Source organism: Episyrphus balteatus, chromosome 4, assembly GCF_945859705.1.
Source record: "Episyrphus balteatus chromosome 4, idEpiBalt1.1, whole genome shotgun sequence".
In the NCBI taxonomy this organism is placed as follows: Eukaryota; Metazoa; Arthropoda; class Insecta; order Diptera; family Syrphidae; genus Episyrphus; species Episyrphus balteatus.
In genome coordinates, this window is record NC_079137.1 from 6,661,918 (window position 1) to 6,682,059 (window position 20,142).

At 31.8% G+C, this 20,142-nt stretch overlaps 2 protein-coding genes across 4 annotated transcripts; one reads left to right on the top strand and one right to left on the bottom strand.

The window, feature by feature from the left end:
* The first annotated feature begins 747 nt into the window (after window positions 1–747).
* Window positions 748–5,364, top strand: LOC129920242 (N-acetylneuraminate lyase B-like). 2 transcript variants are annotated; one of them, XM_056001502.1, is made up of 5 exons: window positions 748–822; window positions 1,001–1,116; window positions 1,189–1,265; window positions 1,367–1,681; window positions 4,742–5,364. In XM_056001502.1, exons 1-5 carry the CDS (start codon window positions 763–765, stop codon window positions 5,155–5,157), a joined length of 984 nt encoding a protein of 327 aa, XP_055857477.1. In that variant the 5' UTR covers window positions 748–762; the 3' UTR covers window positions 5,158–5,364. The 2 variants fall into 2 exon arrangements, with proteins under 2 accessions (XP_055857477.1, XP_055857478.1); XM_056001503.1 differs by having other exon boundaries at window positions 1,007–1,116.
* LOC129920241 (importin subunit alpha) lies at window positions 5,206–18,900 on the bottom strand. Of its 2 annotated transcripts, none has more exons than XM_056001500.1 (6): window positions 18,707–18,900; window positions 18,535–18,608; window positions 18,152–18,465; window positions 14,542–15,112; window positions 6,461–6,608; window positions 5,206–5,897 (listed from the first exon to the last, which is right to left on the bottom strand). In XM_056001500.1, exons 2-6 carry the CDS (start codon window positions 18,586–18,588, stop codon window positions 5,425–5,427), a joined length of 1,560 nt encoding a protein of 519 aa, XP_055857475.1. In that variant the 5' UTR covers window positions 18,589–18,608; window positions 18,707–18,900; the 3' UTR covers window positions 5,206–5,424. The 2 variants fall into 2 exon arrangements, with proteins under 2 accessions (XP_055857475.1, XP_055857474.1); XM_056001499.1 differs by having other exon boundaries at window positions 18,535–18,621.
* Between the last annotated feature and the right edge of the window lie 1,242 nt (window positions 18,901–20,142).

A 20,142-nucleotide genomic window follows, 5' to 3' on the forward strand; every position in this document is an offset into this window, starting at 1 on the left:
TGCAGTGATGCGTTTGTGAATTTACACTATGTTCGTAGTTCGTACAACTTATCCTACATATAAGAAGTCAAAAATAAGAAATTACGTTAACCGATTTGATTCCTAATTAATAGTACAATACGAAACCAATCGATTTTTTCACTTAAAATCATTTCTGCCACTACTTCAAAAATTCAAACATTAACCTCTCCAATAAAACTATTTATTTTTCATAGTAATCACCCACTTATACGTTTTGTCATCTTACACCACTCTCCCCTAACTTTCTTAAATGATTTTGATTAAAATGAAATAATCTTATCAACAAAAAAATTGTTTTTCTTCAACCAAACCGTTATCATAATTTCTTATTTATAAACAAAAAATAAAGCCGGCTAACCGATTGCCTACAACAATGTAAGATACTCTACCCTTAAACGCTTGTATGTGGCCTTGATTTGGCATATAATTTGCACCAAGTTGATCCAACTCTTCAACTTATCTCTATGTCTTATCATCCAATTATCATGACAAGTACCAATACGGTACAAGTTCTCTTCTCTCCGCACTCCTCCCCTATTTAAAATGAGCTCTAAAATATGTTTATTGTAAGTTTTATTACAACCATTCCTCTCATGCTCATATTATCATACATTAAAATGTTTACAGCGAATAGAGTTGAGTGACATCTCTCAATTATTGTAGTGAATTGCTAATCCAATAAAGAGTAGGTACCTTACCTACCCACTTGACTAGTGTCAGCCGCGACACAATTCATCCAGTATGCGTTTGGAGTATGGTGTAGCCGGTTTTCTCCCAGCTGATTTCACTCACTCACCTCATGTGTTTGTTTTGATAGCTGTTTTTGTTGATTTATTTTGTGTTGATAATATTTAGCAACAAAAACAAAATACCTACCTTAATCGCTAATAAATACAAAAAAACATGATAAACTTTATCAACTATAATGTTTATTTTATATTAAAGTAAAATTTTATATTTTCTTTGTTTCATCAAATAGCTACAGATCTTGCAGCAGTTGAAGAATACCTTGCATACAATGTCGTCGACAAAAAAAGTTTCTCTAGAATTTAAAGGCCTTATGGCTCCAGTATTTACATCTTTCAACAACGACGAGTAAGTCGAAAAAGCGATAAGGACAAAAACCTTTATTTTTATTTACTCTCCAATTTCATATATATAAAACAGAAAACGAACTATTCGAGTGGACAATATCGATGGTTATGCGAAATTCCTTAAATCCGAAGGCATCCATGGAGTTCTCGGTCGGTATAAGAAATTTAACGGTCCGTGTGGCAACAAATTTTGTAATAACTTTGCTTTTTTATGATTCTCTCTATCGTCATCATCGCAACCACCACCACAGTCAATGGAACAACTGGAGAAGGTCCTGTCCTCAACTTGGTAGAAAGGAAACTAGTTACAGAGAAATGGTGGGAGGCAGCAAAGAAATATGATTTGACTTTGATGGTACAAATAGGTGGTGCTGCCCTTCCGGATGTTATTGAATTGGCCATTCATGCTGAATCGCTTGGTGTGCATGCCATTTTGTGCTTACCCGAATTGTACTTTAAGCCAAAGAACGTGGAGGCTTTAGTCGAATACTTTAAATTGATATCGAAATATTGTCCAAATACACCTTTACTCTACTATCATATTCCAATGTTTGTTGGACTGAATTGTAAGTATACTATACACACTACCTCTCTATACACATGGGGTACACGGGTACATATAAATGTATGTAGGTACTTGTACTTAGTTGGTATCAGTTTGATAAATGGAGTATACACAATGCACAGGGTATGTATACACGTTTAATACTACTGAAAGCGTAGAGCGACTTAAAAAAAGTGGTTGGAACGTTCGTTGGTACCTTGCTTTTATTTATGAAACAATTCAGTTTGCCTGTTTAAATTAATGCGACTCATGAATTTTATAGAGGAAAAAGGGAATACAAAATATAAATCCAAGACAGGAAATTTTATGTCAGGTGGGGAGGAGAGGAGTGATATTCTTGTAATTGAAAAAAATTATTTATTTATTGTTTTTTGCTTTAAACCAGAGATTTACTTTGGCAATTTGTTGTGGAAATGATTTTTTTGTGGCAAGCAAGCAAAAAGGAATTTGTTCCAAACATAATGACTCAAATTTATAGTCAACCTGTGTTTAGGTAAGAAATAAACTTACCACTGGTTATCAATTGTGGTAATCATGCATAAACTATCGAGGTATTCGCTCGGAACAAGTTCGGAAACGGAAATTATTTTCCGATCAGAACGCAAATTGCTTCTAGGTATCCATTGAGGAACTATATAACTAAAATGCATCATAGAATTGCCTACGTTTTTGTCTAAACTTCAGAAAAAATTTAACGTGTAAAAACGAATAATTTTGTTTGCCAGGAATTTTCAGCAATCTTTATTTTCCACTAAATTGATTTATTGTATAATACTTTTCACGTGAATATTACAAATAGGCTGATTATTTTAAGAAGTACTTTGTATTACGATGATGTACAAAAAGATTTCATCATATAGGTAGGTACATAATGAAAAACTTTGAAGAGGTCACTAGTAAATTCCGATATTCGAAAAGATTTCACTAAAATGTCCATTAGAACGAGTACATCAATAGATTGTCATAAATTTATAAATACGGCTTTAGGGAGATTTGTTTATACTAGCTTTAAATCAACTTTTCCATAAAATTGCCTAAATTGGAAGTATTTTTTAAAGGTAACAAATCAGCCACCCGAAACTTGACTTAATTGTTTAGTCCACTAGGATTCTGAACATATTCATTTTTTTCTTTAGCATTTCAGTGGTGTGCAATGTGCATTGTCCCAAATATTTTTAGAAACAAACAGAGTGTGCTAAATTCCTCCTGAGCGACTAGAGTAATTTGTTTTTGGAATTTAGTTGAAATTTTGACTTTAATCTACCAGTCGCGAATTTCAACAATACCAATTCCCAATAGCGGCAAACAAACAGTATACCAATGAATTTTATTTATTGAATTATACGTACATCAGTTAAAAAGAAACCTCAATTTTTTACCGGATACTGGTATTACTCAAAAACTTTAACTTAACACAAAAATGGGCTCAACTGTCTTCAAAATAACTGCTCAAAATAAATGCTCAAAGGTTGAATCGTCTAAAGTGACTTGTGATAGTTACACCATTTTATTGTTTATAGTTGATCTTATAATACTCTCTACTATCACAAAATAAACTTATCCGATTTAGACTCAGGAAATTCGTTATTCCATTAAGTTCAAAAACATTTGACTCAAATCCGACTTCTTCTCGAAGAGATTCTAGTCCAAAATAACAGCAATAGTTTTTTAAGTTACGTGACGGTAAGTACTTCAAAATTCACTTACATACTGCTTACGACAAGTAGCTGACGTCATAGCCGAAGAAATTAGTGAGCCTATTAAATATTTACATAAAAAAGCGAATTTTAGACTCATTTTATTATACCTACCAAAGATACAAAAACCATAACGGAGATAAGCAATAGTAGCGACATAAAACAATTATGAATTACGAGGATGGTTCCATGAACGTTTCTTCATAAAATTCTTTATTTTAACTTTATTTTTATTTTTTTAAACAGAAAAACCTAAGACAAATTCAAATACGAACAGTAAGAAATAAATGACGTACCAAAAAACCATCCGTAAAAATAAATGAGTATCGTATAATTAATACAAAACTTCAAAATTTGCCACATATCACTATTGAATCAGTGTTCCATAATCAGGCTACAGGTGACAGGTCGTCTGTATACTATGCATCTACAATCGCTTCCACCCAAAATTTTCATTTTTAAACAACACTATGCCACATTTCCTTACGGATATGATAAGAGGATTGATTACTAATGGAAAAGGTTTTAATACTTACTTGGTATCTTGCAGTATCTAATGCTTTCTTGTTTGCTTCTTTAAATTCTTTCTTGCTTTCTTGATTTATAGTTTGCTTCTTTAAATTCTATAGACTTCTTTCCGTGTGATTACATCGAGTTTAAAAATAAGCTGTACCTCTCTTTGAACTTGACTTAAAACATATTACATACTATTCGATAATTCTTCATTTAACATAAGCCAGGCATCCGTAGACCATTTCAAATTTAACTTGGTTCTGATCTTGTTGTTCTTGAAAATACGGTCATCAAAAAGTCATAGTTTGATAGAAAATTTAAGATTCGAATGTTCCTCCTGGAAACAGCAAAACTAGCATCACTTTTTGTGTCGACTGTTTACCATTGCTTAATCGCATCAAGCCGATGTTCAAAAATTCTAACAAAAGGGAATCTCAAGAAATCATAAGAGGCATAAAATGCAAATTTTAAATGGAGTTGAAAAGATATTGATTCTATGAATTACTGACTATACAATGTTTTCGATTATGAGGTTCCATCATTACTCAAGAAACTATTGTAGTAAATCTTGGAAGACTTAAAAACTTTTTTTTGATTGCCCTCACGATTCCCTGTTAGTTATACCAATCGGGTAAGGCGATAGTTGACTGTTGATAGTAAAAAAGGCACTTTGATCTAATCGGCAGTCAGCTATCGCCTTAGCCGATTCCACTTCTTAAATTCGTATGATGCGTTGTTATAACAAAAAATGCAGTGAATTAGCTTAATTTAAATATTATTTAACCGTTTATAAAAAAAAAAATTAAGTGAACCCGAATTTTTAAAAAATACATTTTTTTTTTATTTTTCAGTTCATATGCCAACTTTCTGTGATCTAGCTGAAGCTGCAATTCCCAATTTTGTTGGTATAAAATACACTTCCAATGATTTAGCTGTTGGATCAGCTTGTCTTAAAAAAGGACGAAGTATATTTCTTGGAGCCGATACACTCCTAGTAGCTGGACTAGTAATGGGTTTTGATTCAGCAATTATGACTACTCTTAACATCTGCCCCTATTTATCAGTGGCTATTATGGAACACATGAAAAAAGGAGAGCTCTCAAAAGCTCAAGAAGCCCAAAAAGATTTAACTTTGAATATAGATAAAATTCTCCAAGAAGGTAATGGTGAATGGGTGCCATCAATGAAACAGGCCTTCAATAAATTCAACCGATACCAACCGAATGGTGGACATGCTGGTCCAGTTCGTGAATTTCACTGCATTTGATGATATACAATAAATTAAATTAAAAAAAAAAATAATAAAAAATTAAAATTATATGATAACATGATTTTTATGAATAATAATATATGCAGCATGCATTATTTGTGATTTTGTTTTTTTTTGTTTTAAATTTAAATAAATGAAATAGTAAAAAAAGAGTAAACAATTGTGTACAATCGAAACAAAAAAATTAAATGATCATCAAAAATATATAAACGAATGAATTAATTATATGATTAACAACCGGCAAATGAGAAGGATGAGAAAACCCTAAAAATTAAATCCGCCCTCTGGTGCATTTGGCTGTGATGACGAATTAAAGTCGAGCGCACCATTCAATTCCTTTGGAGCCAATTCAGACTCGTTGTCATTGCCATTGCTAAAGTACGAATCGACAATAGCATACGCCTTCTTATAGACTTCTTCGTTTTCATGAGTTTGTAGATTTTCCAATTTATCCAAACCACCCATTTGTTCTATCGTCAAACACAAACTCTCAGTTCCACCGAGTTTCTCTGCCAAAGCAAATAGATTTGTGAGTCCAGTGAGGACAACTTTAATAGTACGGGCATCTTTATTCTCCAAAAGATCACAGTAGGGTTTGAGTACTTGGTACTTTTCAATTAGATCGATAATTTGTTCGGGTGTGCCACTGGTTGTTGTATTTGTAACCGCCCAGGCGGCTTCTTTTTGTGATTTGAAATCACCTTTTTCCATGACCTTGCGAATGTGAACAAAGATTTCTATAAAATAATAAGAAAATAAAAAAAAAGAAGAAAAAAAAATAAATTAAACTCATAAGATTGATGCAGTATCTATAAGTAGGTAAAGAAATAGATATCATTTGTTTTCTTCTTATCCACCAACGCGCCATATCCAACTTTTGTTTGAAAAAAAAAAAAAAATGGAATAAATTTCGACCAAAATAGCATTTCAACAAACAGAAGAGGAGTTTCATAGGAAATTCAGATAAAATAAGCAGTGGTAATGTATTGCACCCGATGGATGGAAAATAAAGCTGATTTAAGGGCGAATCGAATACGTGAATTGAATGATACCATCGCCGCATCGAGACACGAGCAAGAGAATAGGAAGGAATAATTTCTTCTTTTTTCTTTTTGGTATGAAAACAATTTATTTCAGTAAGAACGATGTGTCTTTGTGCATAATTGCGTTTGGTATAATAAAAAGTATGCATTCTATAAACACGAAACGAGAAATTCTAAGTAATTCAATCTTTTAGAGAGTAGATATTGTTTTCCGTTAAGAATAGTATTTAAAATTAAAAGGAAAATATGCAACTTACCAGCATCGATAACAGCTTGAATTTGTTTCTGATTGCCAGCTGTAATGTTACTAACAGTCCAAGCAGCTTCTTTGACAATATTATGCTTCGAGTGTTGAAGAAGCAGTCCTAACTTTGGTAAGCCACCTGCAGCAATTACAGCATCAGTCTGGGGAGAAAAAATTACAAAAAAGGAAATAGATAAAATTATCTCGATTAAAAAATAGTGCGTAACATCATTCAAACAGATATAACGTTTCAGAAAAATTGCGAAAACATGATTTGAAATTGAAATACTTCGAAATATACAATGAATAAAGAGAAAGAAATATCTTCCATGTGAATTTTACGAAAAAGATCTTTTCATAGAGAATAGATAAAAGAGAATAAAATATAGTAAGTTTCAGGAAATCCTCATTAAACATTTTATAACAATATACTATAACACGAATTTTGAGCGTACTTTTTTCCTCGAAATTTGCTCTACAAAAAAGAACCCCCTTCCAGTGAAAAAAAAAAAAATGGAATAAAATGATAGAATACCTCCAGGAATATTTATTCCTGATTTTTATCAATATTCGAGTTCTTCGAAGAAGAGAAATGTTTACAAGGCAATTATAAATACCACTAAAAACATATTAAAATATTTGTGGAAATTTATTTTGCTAAAGTAGGAAATTAACAAGTTGGCTGTTACGAAGAAACGTAAGATAACCGCAAAGGAACTTGTTGGTTTTTCTAAGAACTTTTCACAAAAGTGTGACGGGTGAAGTAGATTTTTTAACAGACTTGCCACTTTGTGTATACGGTTTTCAAGGAAATTTAACTTTTCCAAAATTGGTATATGACACATACCGATATTTTTGGTCCAAAAATTGGTATATGACAGATACCGTTATTTTTGGTCCAAAAAGTTAATTCCGAAAACCCTTCCTACTTTATTAATTTATAAAGTTCACAAGAGTGCTTTGATTATGGAAAAATTGGTGATTGGGGGTATAAGTTGCCCTTTATCTGTTCTCAAATCTTAAAAAATAAATGTGTTTTGAATCAATTAGGGTCAAATGAAGAATTGGAAAATAATATTTTGAAAGACTTCCAAACTCTCACTTTCAGGGAGGAGTTTTGCTGAAAGTTTTGAAAACGTTCTTCTCTCAGGTTATATGACCAAGTAGAACATTTGAAGCATCTTGTATCAATAATTGCTGGTTTTTTTTTTAATTGAAATTCTGAATTTAGGAAAAATCTGGCAAATAATATCTTAATATCTTCATATTCAATTTTCCCTTTCCTCTGTTAATTTTTTATCATCACATTTCCGACACCTGTAGACACAATTTGAGGAAGATGGTAGGATTTTCCTTATTATCATCCCCTCAAATCGATCCAGAGGAATATGTGGGCTTTCTACTCAACCTGTTTCCAAAGACGTTTGTTAATAATGAAACAAAAATTAAGAACTTAATCAGATAGTCTTTGGTTTTCTTAAAATATGAAACTTTATTGATTAAAGGCCTTTTTGTGTTTGTTTCCATGGAACTAAAGACCTCTATCTCTCTCTTTAAACCATTGAAAAAGTGTGTAGCAACTACTGTGTGTAAATGTAGAATCACAATCCATTAAACCTTATACTATAATAAGTATGCCTTTTATGTTATAGCTTTCTTATTCGTCTTCAAAGAGTTGTTTGTTGGTAGCTTCTTCTTCTTCTTCTTGTATTTATACAAAGATACTCTGTTGCTTTTTAATTAACAAATTGGGGGGGAAACCTTTTTGCCATTTGCTTCTCTCGCTTGATGGCAAATAAGGATTGCGAGTACCAACAAAATTCTTCTTTTTTTATTTATAAATCAACAATTCCCGCACCTCTACAAATATTTACCATAATCCCTTAAACTCCTCCAACAAATAAAATCTAACAAAAACAACCAAAGAAGAAAAAGAATACAAAGAAAAAAAGAAAGAACCAAAAAAAAAAACTGAAACCCTCACAATACATGATGATTCGAACCATGTCGTTTATTTTGGATTCGCTTACAAATTTATGCAAACGAATTTGTTAAGACTTATTTTTGATATAAATTCTATGGTTTTTGATGTGGCGTCCTAAGCAAATATACGAGAGAGAGTTCTATTACACAAAACATTTTAGTTTGCTTGAACTTTTCGCACAAAGTTCAAAAGATGTAATGAATACCTTCCTACATTTTGGTAGGAGGTACGAGCAATAGCAAAAAAGGACGATTAGGACTGATGATGATGAAGAAGGGCTGACACGACGACGGACGGCCAAGACGGACAAATAACAAAAGACGACGACGAGAACATAAACGACCACCAACGAAAACCAACCCAAAGCGGTTAGCCTCAACATAATATTATGTAAGCAATGAACTTTTGTTTCATAATTTCCTCGCTCCTTCATGGAAAAGTTATTTTTAGTTAATATTTGTGTTATTATTAAGCCTTTTATTTGCATTTCTTTATTCTAGAAGAGAAGTTTCTGTTTTTTTTTTTTTTTTTTGTTATTTTTTGTTTCTATTTTGTAATTTAGGTTAAGCTTTTAAGTTGAAGTTAAATAAGCTTCTCTTTTAAAAACAAGGAGAGAGGGGCACAGCTGATGGGAAGAGGCAATAAATTCCGATTATGTATTTTAATTATACTGAAACGCTTTGTCATTTTAAATTCTCTTTAAGGGTTATTCAACTAAAATAATAAGAACTTAATTTACGAGACTCAAAAGATTAAAATTGAATGAGCGTAACTATTATTTTACGCAACAACAGCAAGGGCAATTTAACCACAGAATTCAAAGAATAAATTATAATTGAATGTGAATGGTAGAAGATGATGTTACATACAGATATTTCCAAGTTTATTTTTATTCGTATACCACAATTTATTTATTTACTTATTGGACCATATTGAGCAATTAACAGTTCTTGTCTAAGCAAAGGCAGCTTTCTATTGATCACGATTTCTTAAAGCTGACTACAGTTTTTGATGTCAAGACCTCTGGCAACCGTTTTGAATATTGGCCATAAAAGTTTCGATCAATCAAAGCGTTGTTATAACTGCTTCATTCGATCTTTTAACACTTTCCTTTCGAAAAAGTTGCAGTTTTATTTAATTAGAGATTTAATTGTCAGCTGGCTGTCCAAGAAGATCCGAATATTCGTGTTGGATATCACGTTTTCTCTGAGTCTAGATAGAACTTCTTTTTTCGATAGAATTTCCACTTGAACAATGGTCTGGTAGGCGGAAGAAAACATTGAGATTCAGTTTTTTTTAAAACATTCCACTCCTTACGCCGTCATTGCTTTTTGAACCATCAGTGTAGAAGTGTAAAGAGCAATTATCCAGGATACAATGGTTTTTTCATACGCACTTCCAGAACATCCACCCATAAGTCAAGCGCTCGTTCTTAACTGATGTGCTTTTGGGTTCGTCACTGTACCTTCCAGAAGGTAATCAAGGACTGGAATGAGGAGGAAAAGACTAAAAAACACGCTTCACTGGTGGTAAAAAAAAGAAAGGATTTTCTGCAGTAAAGCCCTCTCTCAAAGAAAGAAAGGCAAAAATGCAAGGCTTTAAAGTAACAAAGACCTGGGCTCCTGTCCTGTAACTTTATCACTTTCCACTGGCGATAAACGTATTTCAACGTCTCTAAAATCTCTAAAATTTTTTTTTTATTTTGATGAGATAAAATGGATTAAGTCATTAAAATATTTTATCGCCAGTGATAAAAGTTATAGAACATGGACACTGCTCAACCTTAATAAATTAATAAATCACTTGTAATTTGCCATTTAAATAGGTTAGTTTTTACACCGTCCTGTACATTCTACATTCTTAGCTGATATCCAATGGAGCTAATAGCAGGTTGATGATTGGTTTTTGATGTGAATTTCACTTCTTCTCATCATTTTTGGGGGTGTTGTATCCAAAAAAAACTAGCTCTTTGATGCTTTATTTGTAAGAGCACTAATATTAGATAGGAATGGATCGTCTTGGCTAAGACTGTACAGTTGCGGTGCGTCAATGTGACTTTATTGTTCTTTGCTATTTTTCGGTATTTCGAGTCTCGCTATTTAAGCAATTTTCAAGTCAGAATATTAACTGTCTGTCTTTTTTAGACTGCAACAAAAATTGTGAAAAAAGGAAGTACATTTCGCATGTGTTATATAATATTTTCATCTCACGATGCGAAAAAAGAATTCTTTTCAAGTTCTTCAATGTTGCATGATTTCAAATCTCATATTATGCTTTATTCAACAACTACTGCATAGCTTGTCCCACACATGTTTAGTGCAAGATTTAGATAACGATACCAGCAAGTAGTTGTCTATTACATAATAAAAGATGGTCAGTTGAGCTTCTTGAAGATAGAAGATACTCGTCGTACATTGCAATCTTATTTTACAGTTTTGTGTGTAGACAGACAAGCGTTCTCTTGCATTTCAACTAAACAGAAACACTAAACACTACTTGTGCGAGAGTTAAAACGTCATAGCACATCAATATCATTGTAAATGTCTCTCACGTAGTTTTCTGTGGCTGTTAAGGAACTATTTTCTATCCAGTTTAACTTCGTGCATGTCCAAGCATATGCCACCCCATTTACACAACTTGAAACCTTACGAAAAAGGGTTTTTATTTCTGTCTCCTGCTACTTCTTCTTTCACTTTACAACATTTTAAAGTTTTTTCCGAAAAATTTAAGTGTGTGTGTGAGTGTGTTTGTGAGAAAATAAGGTCAAACTGAAAGTATTTTTGATAATGTTAATTGCGTTCTTACATTCAGCACCTCGGGGGTCTGTTGATTTGCAAAATTATTTGTGTACATTTTACTTCTCTTAATTCGTAACATCTGTGAATGTGTTTAAAGGGGAAATTGTTCATGAAAAACGAGGAAACTACTTAAATTTTAAAAGCAAAGATATGTAGTGGCTTTTACAAGAATTTTTATGTTACTTTAATGTTTCTTGGAAATATTTGAATTATTTTGTACGATTTGACTTTTTTTATGGATGTTGGTTAAAAATAATGCATATGAATATGTGCTAATTGATTTTATAGTAAAAATCAATAAAAACCACTTTAGGAAACGTCTATCATTTCCATATTTCTCCATATACCTACACTTAGCTCTTTGGTATTTATATTCATATCATCGTTTTTTTTCAGCATGAACAAAAAAAAATACACATCCTTCAAATTGTTCATTGTCTAAAAAAATCTAAACTGGAGAGCTTTGCATAAATTTGGAGTCACTTTTCATCGTAAACCAGTCTACTACGAAAAAGGTGTTTGAGAAAATCTTTTTTTTATGCTTTTTTTTTTTTTGGTTGGTTAGGAAGGTGCAAAAAACAAAACACCCTTAAAACAGAATGTGATTAGAATAAAATGAAAAAATAATGCACGAGTGGTTCTCTCTTTACATGCTTTCATGACTGAAAGAATTCTATTTTAAATGTAAATCCAAAATAAAAACATATGGAAATTAATTAAAAAAGCGTGAAAATTTATATAAACTTGAATTTTTGTGAAGGCAAAAATTCTGAAAAATTTAATACAAAATTAAATTTATTCAAATTCGTGTAAAATCTTTAAAATGTAATTCTTTCCATTATATCAAGGCGTCTGATTCAATTTTTGGTTAAAAAGCCAGAGCATAAACTATGAAAATTGCATTTACGACTGGTTTATGTCCATATTGTAAAAACAATTTAATGGGGAAGTTAGGGAATATTTTAATATAACTCTTCCACGCGAAACAAAAAAAAAAAAAACAATGATAAATTATTTTCAAAATGGGTTATTGACGAACTGTTTGTTAAAATACACGAAGAACTCATGCATGGAAAATACTATTTAATTGCAATTACTTAAAGTTTGGCCAACAGTTAATTGAATTTTTCGATGATGAACCTTTTGACACAGTAATTGAATAGAGTTTGCATTTTTACCAAAGTTAAACAAACAATTTGTTTAAAAATACATACCTGCAAAAGATTCCAGATTCCATTATAAGAGGTCTTTTGTAACGAATCTCACACCAATTTTATGAATAATTTATTTTTAGTTTTTGCAAACAAATTTTTTGAATGTTAAAGCAAATAAGAAAGCAATTCTATTTACATATACAATTTTTTGCAACAATGACCGAGATGTACATAGATGTAGAAAATAATTGTCCAATCACTTATTTGTAGAGTTATCGTCAGATAGACCATCAGAAGAAAAATGTCAATATAAAAAAAGTATTTATTCGTGGCAATAAGCCTGAACTGGGGTTTATCTGGCTAATGAAAAATAGCCTCTTAAAGGAATAGACAGTTTTAAGCTTCTTTTTGGAATTTCTGAGATACAAAATAGTTACTGCAGTTCAATCTGCTACGAAACCAAACTTTTATTCCAAAATAGTCGTGTTTCATGATTTTGAAATTTAGGAAAATGCTATTTACGTTGGAAGAACTAGATACTCCAGTACAACAATTACATTCTTCTAAGAGTCACCTCTTTTTTTTTTAATTAGACGACTTAATTCCCCAGGAAAATGATTGCCGATTCTAATAAACTTCGAGGTAAACTTTTGAGCATTGTTTACGTTTCCATATGGATCAACCACGAAAAATATTCAGAGCAAAATTTTTGTTAGCCTCCTTTGTCAGATCATTCCAATCTTTTTATCAAAAGTGATGTTATCAAGTTATTAAATAAATTTAATGCGTTCTGATTTTTCCTTATTTAGTACAGGAAAGTTAGTAAAAAAAACAGGCATTTTGTGGAACGAAATACAGGACGGCTGAATTTTTCAAATCTGAAAGAGGGGTATTAGAAAAGCTTAAGTCCTGGTTTTCGGGACGCTATCCCCCTGGCGAAATTCGCCATTTTGAAAAACGCGAATTGCTCTATATCTCAAAAACTATGGGTCTTATACAAATGATTATATGATCAAAGTTATTGGAAATTTAATTATCTTTTTCTTTGTAGTACATTATTTTTCTGAGCGGGCAATAGTTTTGTGGTTATGTTGATTTAATTTATTTTTTTTTTTTTTTGGTTTTTTTAAGATTTTATCATTCCCGGTATTAGTTACATAATTTTTTAAACTGTAAAATTTATGGACCATCAAGTTTTTAATAATTTGGTAAATTTTTGAAAGTCATTCGATGTATAAGTTGCAAGTTTTGATCTGAAAACTGTAATCTAAGTGCAGGAAAGTTAGTAAAAAAAACAGGCATTTTGTTGAACGATATACACGACGGCTGATTTTTTCAAATCTGAAAGAAGGGTATTAAAAAAACTTAAGCCCTGGTTTTCGGGACGCCAACCACCTGGCGAAATCCGCCATTTTGAAAAACGTGAATTGGTCCATATCTTCTACACTATTGGCTTGAACGAATAAGTTACTTAACCAAAGTTGTAGGTAATATAAATATAATTCCTTGTGCATTCTTTGTTTTTCAGCGGGGACAACACATTTGAGGTTATGTTGATTAAATCTTTAAACAACCGAAAAAAAAAATAAATTAAAACAACATAACCTCAAAACTTTTGCCCGTTCAAAAAAATAATGTACTACAAAGAAAAAGATAATTAAACTTCCAATAACTCTGGTCTGATAACCATTTCTATAGGACCAATAGTTTTTGAGATATAGAGCGATTCGCTTTTTCCAAAATGGCGGATTTCGCCAGGGGGTGGCGTCCCGAAATTCGTCCTGTATTTCGTTCCACGAAAAAGTCTATCTTTCCTGTACTAATTTTGTTGTAAATTAATAAACGTTAATCTGGTAGACGGCATAATGCCAAACCATTTAGGCTATAAGTTAATGCTTTAATGAAAATATATTTTTATAAATGAATATTTAGTCAATAAAAATCAAAAATGGTAATGGAAAAGGAAAAGTTGAAAAGGAAAAAATTTGAAAAATCATAAAAAAAGTTGTCCAAAATTACTCATTTCTTACAAAATCTTTTTTATTTTCATATCCTCGTAAATAATAAACTAGTACTTTTTAACTTAAAATCAAATGGCATTGAATTTAAAATTACCTAGTTAAGAAATTCATATATTCTATTGATAAATTTAACTCACCTGTTGATCTGTTCCAGTGACAATATTACCCACACTGCGCAATGCCGGAACAATAATACTTGGTTCATCTGTAGCCAAAAGATTCACCAATCGTGGCACAACTCCTGTTTCAACGACAGCTTGGATTTTAACATTATCATCGTCTGTGACATATGATAATGCCCAACATGCATCAGCCAACACTTGAACATCATTTCCGCACAACAATTGCGACAATACTGGCAACAAACGTTTAATCTCATCAAATGGTGGTGAAGGATTCTTATTCCGACACAAATTCGACATTAACCAAACTATGTTTCGTAAGAACGACAGTGGTGTATTCTCATTGATTAGTTGAAGAATACCATCGACAACTCTGTGACTGAGGACAATGTCACGGGCTTTTGCTCCATCACCGGCAATATTACCCAATGCCCAAACAGACTGTTCCGCAACCGAAATCATCTTCGATTGCAACAAGGCAATGAAATGAGGCACAGCATCGGCATCGATAACACATCTTGTCTGCTCCGCAGTACCTGAGGCGATGTTTGTCAATGCCCATGCAGCTTCAAATTGAAGTAAGGAACTAAAAGAGGAGTAGAATTATGTACCTGTTGATCCTAAAGAAAAAAAAAAAAAAAACAAACTCCACGTGCTGGGCCCTATTTCATAAAAATACAAGACTAATAATTTGTGAATTTACTTGTAGCTTGTAAGTTATCTGAAAATTTCTGTTTCATAAAGAATTCAAATTGACTAATAACTACAAGTATCGTAGACTTGTAACTACAAGCAAATTTAAAAATGTAGCCAATGTTTCTGGTCAAAAACATAGTGAACAAAATTGTTTGTCGAATATCATCATATGACATTATGTTTTTAAGGTATTTTTTGATGCTGAATCTAAAATCAAAAATTAAGTCAATACGATTGCTCTAAGAAAAGTTATTGCCGATTAAGAACAAGGCTGCTTGTTTTTTTACTTCAACAGTTAAAATACAGGGTGTCCCAAAAGTTAACTTCGAAACGAAAACGGTATATAGGGTAGGTGGTGACAGTTATCAGAAAAATAATAATAAAAATCGCAGCCATATATTTTGTGAGTTATGGGCATTTGAAAAAAAGTCGAAAAAATGATCACCCTGTGACGATTTTTCATGTGCCGTGACTAAAAATCTTAACTTTTCTCAGTTTTTTCTTTTGTTCCGGAACCTTGAATAATCCTGCTACCAAATGCATTCAAAAATTTTAACTCAACTGCATAAGTTTTAAAGCAAATATTACTTTTTTGCCCAACTAAGTACTAAAAAGTTTTACAGGACTCTAATTCAATGAACCGTAGTGTAAAAAAAATGCACTACGATGTTTCGGCAAGTTACCTTAAAAGTTGGTGTGTTCAATTTTCTTTTCAAAATGGTATAACATTGTTGAGACTATTTCATAAATAACCGAGATAAAATTTATTTTCTTAAGAAATCCGACTTTTTTATTAGGTAATTTTGTTATTTAAGTTTTTGTATTCTGAAAGGTTCTGAAAGGACCGTTTATGCGATTATTATGCGAAAGAGCCGTTTATGCGATTATGTTTTAGAGACTTTTGTGTTTAAATTTTTGTTTGTTTATTTGCATTGAAAACCCCGATATGGTATTTAAAAAGAGCTTATATCTTGTGTTCTACTAGCCGCATCGCCAAAATTGAGGTTTCCAAAATTAGTAAAAATGACAGAGCATCAGTTTTCATATTTATAATTTGAAATAATGTAAATTTAGCTTATTCACATTAACTGGAAAACTTACGTTATTTAACCCCTCGAAAACCGTATAAAGCACAAAATTAGAGTTGTCAGACCTTTGAATTCGATATTAAGACAGCATGAGTACAAAACTGCGTACTTATATTTTTGTTATACCTCTACTCCCAAAATTTGCTAGGCGTAATACCAAAAAATTTGCTTTTTTTCTCACTTTTTACTAGTACATAGAGAATTTCGAAGTTAGATTACTTCTACAATATGATGGTTACAATAACGATAAGTACCATAATTCATTCTTGAAGAGTTACCTAGACAAATCAAAGTTTCGTCAGGTATATAAAAAAATGTCATTTTGCCCCAACCTTGCGACACAAACTCGCACTTTAACCAGCTATAAAATTTAATTTAATCAACTCACGGAATTGTTTTGTATATAATTTTTTAGAAAATTTTATTGTTAATAAGTCTTACCTTTGTCATTTTTTGTTAAAATGAACAACAATGGAGCTATTCAATAAAAACGATACCAATCTCTTTTCCAAGATGGCGGCTGTTCCCAACCTCCAATCATCCCAACAAATTGACTTTTATGATAAGGACAACCCCCCGAACACATTCCATGAAAAAAAATTTGTCCTGCGAAAAATGCGATTTCATGCCCATATTTTGACTAATTTCCCTGAGCTATAAACCAACAAAGAAAGAACAAATAACAGAGCAGTGATATTGTTTTCATTTATCACATGAGGGGCTGAGATCAGGAAAACTCGTATCATTTTGGGAGAACAAAGCTTTATTTGCCCTGAATTTGTTACGATTTTACTTTTTGTTCGTATTTATTAAAATATGGAATTACAGCACGGCAATGACTTGACCCCCTGAATACAATAGTGTAGCTGTGGATGTAGCTTGTAGCGCAAGTTCACCATTATTCAGCCAGCCTTAATGCATTTTATTTACTATAAATTATGTACCTATACTATTTTAGAAAAATTGGTGAAATTTTTTTTTTTAATCTAATTTTTGTTTTTATAAGTTTTGTTTAACCACTATAGCTATTGAATACTCTAATCTAAAGAATGGTTCGTTGAAAATTATAAACTATTAATAAATGTCTAAATAAAAGAGATTCTTAATTTTTCAAAAATTTTAATGAGAGTCGAAAAAGAGCAAGAAATTTGGATCACTTAATATAGGCAGTTTTAAAATTAATATAAATAAAAAAAATTTAAAAAAAGTGAAATTCAGGTGAAATAGATTCATTGGGAAGACGTACAAATTTTAACCGAAAAGGTAAAAAAAAACGTGTACTAGTTGGAAAGGTATTTGAACAGAATCATTGCAATTCGGCTTGAGTGGTATGAAATTTCCATTCTAAATCGTTTTACATAGCTATTCCAAATAATAACAATAGGAAGGAATGATATTTCCTGAAATGTCAGAAAATGACATCCGGTAAATAATTCTTCGAGCTTCCAGTTGTAGTCAATCCCCAATCATCATGTAGGTACATTAAGCATAAAAACAAGCAAGTAGCGCAGCGGCATTTAAAAAATAATCTTATAATTTGAAATTTAGAATCATGATACCAACAACCGGGGATGGTCTTACGAGAAAAAAAATTCATATTAGTAATCTAAGGTTTTTATTTCATTAAGAATGTTCTATGCAGGCAGGTTTTATCTTATAACAGAATTGTTAACCAGATTTTGAACCAAGCCCCCTCCGAAACGAAATCCTGGCTACGGGCCTGTCGCCGGACACACAAATTAATGAAAATTTTTATGAAACAGAAATCTAGGTACAACTCAATACTCTTATTACAAGTACAAAACAAAAATAGTTTTATGAAATAGTCCCCTTGTACTTACTTTTCAGATCTCTGCAAGAATCTCACACAAATTGGAACAATTCCATGTCCAATCATCATATCGATTGGTGGATTACGTTCCCGACTAAGCATTTTGCGAGCAGCCTGTGTGCCCATGAATTGACGATCTGGATCGGTGCTATTCATAGACTGAACAATCTCGTCCACGGACATTTGAACCGGCGATTGTCCATTGACTTCTTTCAGCGGCGAAGTAACATCATCTTCGTTGATGTTGCGCCTCTTAAACAATTGATCTTCTTTTTTCGATTTACGAAGTTCAATTGTGACCTCGTGTCGGCGCATTCGCATTTCCTAATTTGGAATGGAATACATATTTTAACTTCATAAAGGATTTTGATGGAAAACTTTAATCGAACCCACCTGGCTATTAATTGAATTATTTTTGTAGGCATTTTGGCGACTGCTGGGTTCCATTTTGTCCTTGAATTTTTGTTCTAGAAAATATAACTGTTGACACAAAGGATTTAGTAAAATTTGATCGATAGAGAACAATGGAGACGGCTGTCCTCCGGCCGGGAGCAACTTTACTCACCTTGATTCTTTTGTAAGTTTATTATAAATCAATTTATTAGCAAATAAAACAACAATTTTTCTTATTATTTCAAATAAAATAAAATAGTAAAAATTATAAATAATTTACACAAAATATAAAAAAAAAATAAAATTCAACAAAAATCCTTGTGGCAATCTTGTGTGGACTTTTGACGAGAATGGCGGGCGAAAAAAATAAATTGCCGTTTGTTGAAAATTAAAATTTTGAATTTCGTGGTTGCGGTAAAAATTCGCATATTTTGTCTCTTTTTGTGGTGCTTTTTTTGGTTGATTTTTGCAAATATATCTTTCTCTTTCTTTTTTTCGCTCAAATTATAGTGTCGGTAGTGTAGATTGACGAATTGAAATGATCTTTTATCTTAATACGAATTGAGATATAGATGGCAGTGTGGTAATATACGTTACAAATTTAAAAAAAGAAAATAGTATTTGGGTAAGTCAGAAATAATTTTTAACTAATTTTCAAAATTAAAAATATTATAAAGAATGCATTTATGTAAATATATCTAAGCTAGTTGCCAACTAGTGCGTAGCTAGAGATTTCATCTAGGGTGGGCCAGATGTTATCATCGACCTGAAGCCATAACCATGAGTGTGCAATTTTTTTTTACTAGGTCTATATAAGGCAAGTATTGGTTTCGTGTCGAGGTGTTAATCAAAACCAACATTACGATGGTGGAGAATTAAGAAAAAGTGAATCTAGGAATTCTGTCCGTGCGTCTGTACGTCCATCTGTACACATTTCCACAGCCATAAACCAGTGGACTGATTTTCTTCAAATTTGGTACAGATGATTTTTATAGAATTCTGAAAGTTGTTTTTTTTTGTTCTTTTTCTACCTTAATTACCCCCATACAAATTCTTCAAATAACTTGAACTTGAAACGGCTCTAACGATTTTGATTAAACTTTGCAGGCGTAAAACTGCATTTTTAGTTTTTCTCAAAAAAGTCTAATAACAAAAAAAATTATTTAACAAAACTTTGCCCTGAATGTCGGCTTTTCCCCAACATCAACAAAATTTCTTTGAAATTTAAATCTGTAAACTAACATAAGTGTTAGTTTACAGCAACTACGTGACACAGTCGTGCATTTTATTTAATTTTCGCCTTTAATTGGCAAATAATTTGCTACTCTCTGTTGTTTTTAATAACTTAAAATTTGCCAAAAGTTTATTTTTAATAATATATTCGATCGGTAAATGCGTTTTTTAAAATAATAGTGGGGTAACTCATTTTTTTTTTTTTTGAAAAATGTGTGTTTTTTGCTCAATGGTATCGTATGTTAATATCTTTCAATATAAAAAGTTACTGGTTTTTCTTTTTATATTGTGTAGTGTAATATGGTATTCCGTTTTTTAAAAGCTTGATATATCGAAAGCAATTGGATGGAGTTACATCACCTTTATTTTGAGCTA